The 6000-nt window shown below is 41.2% G+C and overlaps 1 protein-coding gene across 2 annotated transcripts in view; it reads left to right on the forward strand.

Moving 5' to 3' along the window:
• The first annotated feature begins 97 nt into the window (after positions 1 to 97).
• Positions 98 to 6000, forward strand: part of dhx35 (DEAH-box helicase 35) — a 24931-nt gene continuing 19028 nt past the window's right edge. For both annotated transcript variants that reach the window (XM_082145107.1, XM_082145108.1), the window contains exons 1-5: positions 98 to 192; positions 588 to 715; positions 2800 to 2892; positions 3669 to 3746; positions 3845 to 3949. In XM_082145107.1, the coding sequence (XP_082001233.1) occupies positions 153 to 192; positions 588 to 715; positions 2800 to 2892; positions 3669 to 3746; positions 3845 to 3949 (444 nt within the window). In that variant the 5' untranslated portion in view covers positions 98 to 152. The remainder of the gene's footprint in view (positions 193 to 587; positions 716 to 2799; positions 2893 to 3668; positions 3747 to 3844; positions 3950 to 6000) is intronic.

Raw genomic sequence — 6000 nt, forward strand, 5'->3', positions numbered from 1 at the left:
AAGTTATAAATTGTTATATATTTTATACAATTTTGACATTGATATTATTAAATGTATTTAATTTCGCACTGAATTCGTCGTGTCTTTGTCGTCCTCTAGTGTTGAGTTCACACGTGCGATCATGTCATCACCGAGTTCAATGACGTAGCATCATGGCGGCGCCCCACAACACCATGAAATTCTGGAAACCCGGTAAAATTCATATCGTGTATCGTATTATACTAACATACACATATACATGTTTTGACCTGTGATATTACTGCACAGTACGCGTATGCTGCAGCAGCGCTGTGCTGTGTGTTGATTTATTTGCAATGTTAGTGTGTATTTGATGTATTAGAGTGTTACTGCAGTGCTGCATGACTATATAACATGATCACGTGCATCATGGACCAGCAACACAATACTCGAAAGTTATCCCACTATAATAATGCATTGGAATGGCATGTTTTGATCCAGACTCATTATTCTCTCGTAGAAGCTCAGCATTTATCCAGGATGCTCTGAATCTACTGATGCATGACAGTAAACATGGAGCTGCTCCTGTCCGTGTGTGAACGGCTGATGTGTGTGTGTGTCTCTTCCAGGCTCAGAGGCTCCAGGTGTGTGTGAGGAGAGAGATCTGTCCACTGAGACCACCGGCTCGCCCATCATCTTTAACCCGCACACGGCTCTCTCCATAGAGAAACAGAGGCAGAGGCTGCCCGTCTTCAAGGTAACCACAGATGTGTGTGTGTGTGTGTGTGTGTGTGTGTGTGTGGACCGCTGTTAAAAGCAGTGTAGGCAATGTTTGTCATAAACACTTTTTGTTTTACTGGTTGAAACTCTCTTCACATCCTGCTAATAGTCGTCTAAATATTAAATATACATCTTCTGTGGAAGTCTCAGGACCAAAACATGTTCGTCCAATCATTGAATTCGGTCCGATGCGCTTGAATGGTTTAAAGTCCTATTAAATGCACATTAAGGGCACATTAACTAATTAATAAAAATTTTATATCAAGTATCCCATTCCTGACCGTAAGTATTCGATTACAGAATTGAAATTGATTTTTGCTGCGGTTCAATAGTGTTTGTATTGCGCATAATTTGACTAATTCCCGCAGGATTCGCGAGCTCACACCACAAGCCGGTGCACCGCTGATCTATGTAAGTGGCGCTCTCGTAAAGCCGCCCCTCAAACAGCTCGCGAGAACCAAACTGAGTTGTTTTTCATGGCGTATTGTTCTTAGACGATCAAATACACACAACATTGTGTCAAAATGCACGTCTTGGCGAGTATTCAGGTAATACAGTCAGTTTTGGAACATAAATAGTTGAGAGAAATCACATGTTGTGTAACAGTATATTGGATCCGTGCATACACTCTTAAAGTGACAGCAGCCTAATAAACCTAATAAACCAGTCATGTTAATCAGAGAACAAAAGTCAAGTCATCTTCATTTATATAGCGCTTTTAACAATGTAGATTGTTTCAAAGCAGCTTTACAGAGATAAACGTATAGTTAAGGTAACAGAGATTGTTTTGGCTTTATAGCGGTTCTTTAATAAAGTTATTTTCCAGCTAAAGTTAGTTTTGATTGATTTGCTTCCGTCGCAACGATCATTTGTTATTAAATTAGGGTCCGCTAAGACGACACCGTTCTCTCTACACAGACTTTAAACGTGAACCTGTGAGAAACGCTGATGGCGGTCATGTGTGCATTAAGAACTGGTTCTATAGTTATGTGCGTTTGAATATATGTGCAGGTTTGTTATTCCCTACAGACCAAGCCTAAACAAAGTACTGGTCTTTCCTTATACATTTTGATACAGAATTTTATTTAATTTTGTCACTTCGGGGTAGGAACGCGAAACGAATTTTCCCGACAATGCTATATCTGTAGAGTGGTATAGGGATCCTCCATAGGGAGAGACTAGTTGGCACTTCAGCACTGCGTTGTCATCGGGTCCAGGCGAAGGTCCTTCATCAGATCTGGATACGGCCTGGATCCGGGAGGCTGCGGGAACAACCTCGGGATAAACACAGACACTAAAATTAGCGTAGATGCCATTCTTCTTATGATGTAACGAGTACATCAGGATTTATGGGAAGTGTTCCCGGTTCCAAAAGACAAAAATCACTTTAATTATAAGCATTAATCTGTGTTTGATTTTTACAACGAAGACTATCCGGTGTTATTTTTTTTTTACATTTAATTACATTCTTTTATTTCTTTAGTGTTTCTTACCCGAGTACTAGCCTAATGTTAGACCCACCTGAAAAACTCAAAGCCATGTTTATTTCATTTGTACTATCATTTCCTATTTGTTCTTATTTTATTTCCAAATGTTTACTTGTCTTTTTTTTTCTTTTTAAATTTAGTTGGATTTTATTACCCAAAAATTACCCAAATTATCACAAAAATTCAGATAATAAAAAAAAAAAATCTCTATGGCAGTTTTCCCTGTGGTATCGAATATAGATATTTTTCAAGGTATCGTATCGAAGTAAAAAAATCCAGTATCGTGACAACACTAGTGTGAGTTCATTTCACTTTTAGTGTGAAAGGGCCTTAACATTTGCCAAAAAATGAAACTTTTTTTTTTTTGTTATGAAAAAACACAAGCTAGTCCAGCCCAAGTCAGAAAAATTAACGCATTACATTACTTTCCATAAAAAGTAACTAACGCAAAATATTATAACACATTATTTTTAACAGCAACTTTTCCCAACACTTCACTGTTTACAATAATATTTGCAGTTTTACAGTGCAGTTTTCCCTGTATTTATGAATGATGTTTGTTTGTTGCATCCAGCACAGAAACAACATCCTCTATGCGGTGGAGAGTTTCCAGACTGTGGTGATCGTTGGAGAAACAGGATCTGGGAAAAGCACACAAATCCCACAGGTTTGTACCGTCAGTCACTACGTTTACATGCAACCATACAATCCATTAGTGATCGGATTGACGGCTCAATCGGACTGAAAAGCCTTCATGTAAACACCGTAATCGGTCCGATTGAAATTCCGATCGGATTGAAAGAGGTGGTTCATTCCTTTTCTAATCCGATCGAGAGAACATGTAAACACTTGATCGGATTGAAAACCGAAACTGAAAGGACTGCGCATGTGCAATGATGTTGACATAGCGTAATGATGCGCTGAGCGAGCTGTTGTTCATAAAGTGTCGTATAAATGAGTGTCCCGTCATTCTAAAATCCTCCTTTCCCTCAGCGTCTGTGAAGTGGAGCAGGACAACGTCCCACCAGTCCCTGTTTCAGACTCTCATCCACAGACGACTGGTTTTGGGCATTTTTACTGCGTGATAAATATAAGCAGCACGAATGGCACAACGGTTCATATGCTCATTGTCTCCAAATTATGACCAGAAATTGATAAATATTAAGTCTGCTGTTTAAAACATATAAAGAACCGATGCAGGAGAATGTTTATTATGCGCAAACAGTGGGAAACTCTGGATATTCGTGCAGTGTGCGCATGTCAAAAAATCTCTCCCGATTTGAAGCGTTCATGTAAACACTACGTTCAGGTTAATCAATCGATGAATTCAGTCCGATTGAAACAAAAGTTGTGCATGTAAACGTAGCCAGTGAACAGTCAGAGTGAGTTAGCAGTGTTACGGTGATGTGACGTGCGCTGTGTGTGTGTGTGTGTGTGTGTCAGTATCTGCTGGAGGCCGGGTGGGCTGCGGAGGGGAAGGTGATCGGCGTGACACAGCCTCGACGTGTGGCGGCCACATCTGTACGTATAACCCTTCTCCTCAGCTCATGTGTGAGGGTGAACGCCTGCTGTAGTCTGTGAACGTGTGTGTGTGTGTGTGTGTGTGTGTGTGTGCACAGGTGGCTGCCCGCGTAGCAGAGGAGAGAGGGGCGTTTCTCGGGCACGAGGTGGGATACACCATCAGGTTCGATGACTGCTCAGACCCACACGCCACTCGCATAAAGGTACAAACGCTCATTCTCATTCTCATAATGTTGGTGTTGGTTTTATCGTATCAATCCCAGCCCGACTCCTCATCCTTCGGCCGCACAGAAAACAGTGTATTCTTGACATGTCGACGACACGAACTCAAATCTTCTACAACTACTGTGTGTGAGGGTCCAAGTAGACGTTGTTCGCAGACAGCCAATGAAGACCATAGGCTGGCATTATGCTAATTTGTTACAAACCTACGTAGGTTCGTGCAGGTAGTAAAGCCCTATGCGGACGGGACTAGTGTAACATGGAGAGGTGGGGTAAAGTAATGATTACCACCCTAGAGCTTCTCTGTGGTTTTAGTCCTGTCCAAATGTGCATCTCAGTGATCATGACGGACAATGTCAGTAAAGATTACGGCGACTTCTACCTTCTGGAAAAAGCTCTGGAAAAATGACCTCAGGTAATACTAATCCTGTGCGAATAGACCCGCTATAAATATGTACGTAAATATTCCGTCATTTCGTGTTTAAAGTAGTTTTCCGCGGTTTTTCAAGTATGGAGACGCTTGAAAAAGCATCAGTTGCGTTCTAGATGCTGGGACAAACTCAGGTGTTTTACACACAACATTCAGATCAGAGAGAAGATCGAAAGCACTTGTTAGAGGCATGAAACACCTTTTATACCCCTTTTCCACCAAGGCAGAACTGGTGCTGGTTCGGAGCCAGAGCCTAGTTTCAAATCGGTTCTTTGTTTTTCCACCGCCAAAGCACCAGCTCCGAACCAGTAAAACTGGTTCTTAAGTAGCACCAAATCATTGCAGGATCTAGAACGGAGCCAAGAAAGAACCGCTTGCGTCAGAGGCTGGGGGCGGGGTTACCGTGGCCAACAAGACTGAAGAGAAACTTGTGACCGCCATTTTTAAATAGCAGCTAGTCGAGGCTGTCGAGCTAATAGCAGCTCGATTATAATATCCGTCTATGTAAGTTACGGCGAGCTGTACGAACGCGTTGGATTCGCCGTGTTTGGATGCCGATTTATTTTCGCAAACCCATGAGCATCCATAGTAACGCAACGTCTATTATTGTTGATGCCTTGTTCGAGATGCATCGGAGCAGCGTGGATCGATCAGAGCTGCGGGAGTGTTTGGAGATTATACGACTCCTTGTGCTTTTTGATCGCTTTCGCAGTGCTTTGATTTCATGTGCTGATCGTTCTGCGAGAAGCCGATGCATCTCGAACAAGTCTGGTGTGTTTGTGTTTGGCGCTGCCGCACTAGCGTTGCTGGGCAACATGATACGTATGCAGTGACGTAAGATATAGCTCTGTTGTGGCTCTCTGGCCGGTGGAAACGCAAACCGGTTCGTCAGTCGAACCAACTCCGAACTGGCAATAGCTCTAGCTCTGAACCAGCACCCGGTTCTTGTTGGTGGAAAAGGGGTATTAGTGTTAGTGTAACTGCCTATTACCAACACAATCCAATCTGAAGTTAATACATCGTTCTACCGGACATAACTGTTTATATACAGTCAAACCAAAATGTATTCAGACACCTTCAACATTTCTCACATTATCACAGTTTATTCGCTATAGTTTAGAAAATGGTAATAAAACATAACAAGAACTCAGAGTGATCAGATCAGTTGATATTTCTGGTTTTGTCCATCAGTTAGACTGTCTCACAGATGAGTTATGTTGAATAGCTGTTAAATTTAACTACACAATTAGATAATACCAGTTTAGCTCAACCAGTTACCAAGCAATGCTTCATTTGTTCAGTCTGTGGTGTTAAAAGGTCGCATTAGCATTTAAAGATAAAACACTTCAGCAAAACATGATCAGCTCAAAGTGTCTGAATAATTTTTGGTCATATATTTTTATAAATTTTACTGGTAGTCACTGTATGAAGAATATTTGGGTATATTATCTCACAGTTTACTTTACTTTGCTCTCCTCACTTACATAAATGAACTATAGTGTCCCGCACACACTAGTAAAACAATATCAAACTTTATATCTGGTGTATAGATATATTTTTGGTTTGACTGTATATAAATATAGGTTATATGTTTGTGCACAT

This window comes from Leuciscus leuciscus, assembly GCF_965113295.1.
Source record: "Leuciscus leuciscus genome assembly, chromosome: 18".
NCBI classification, from domain to species: Eukaryota; Metazoa; Chordata; class Actinopteri; order Cypriniformes; family Leuciscidae; genus Leuciscus; species Leuciscus leuciscus.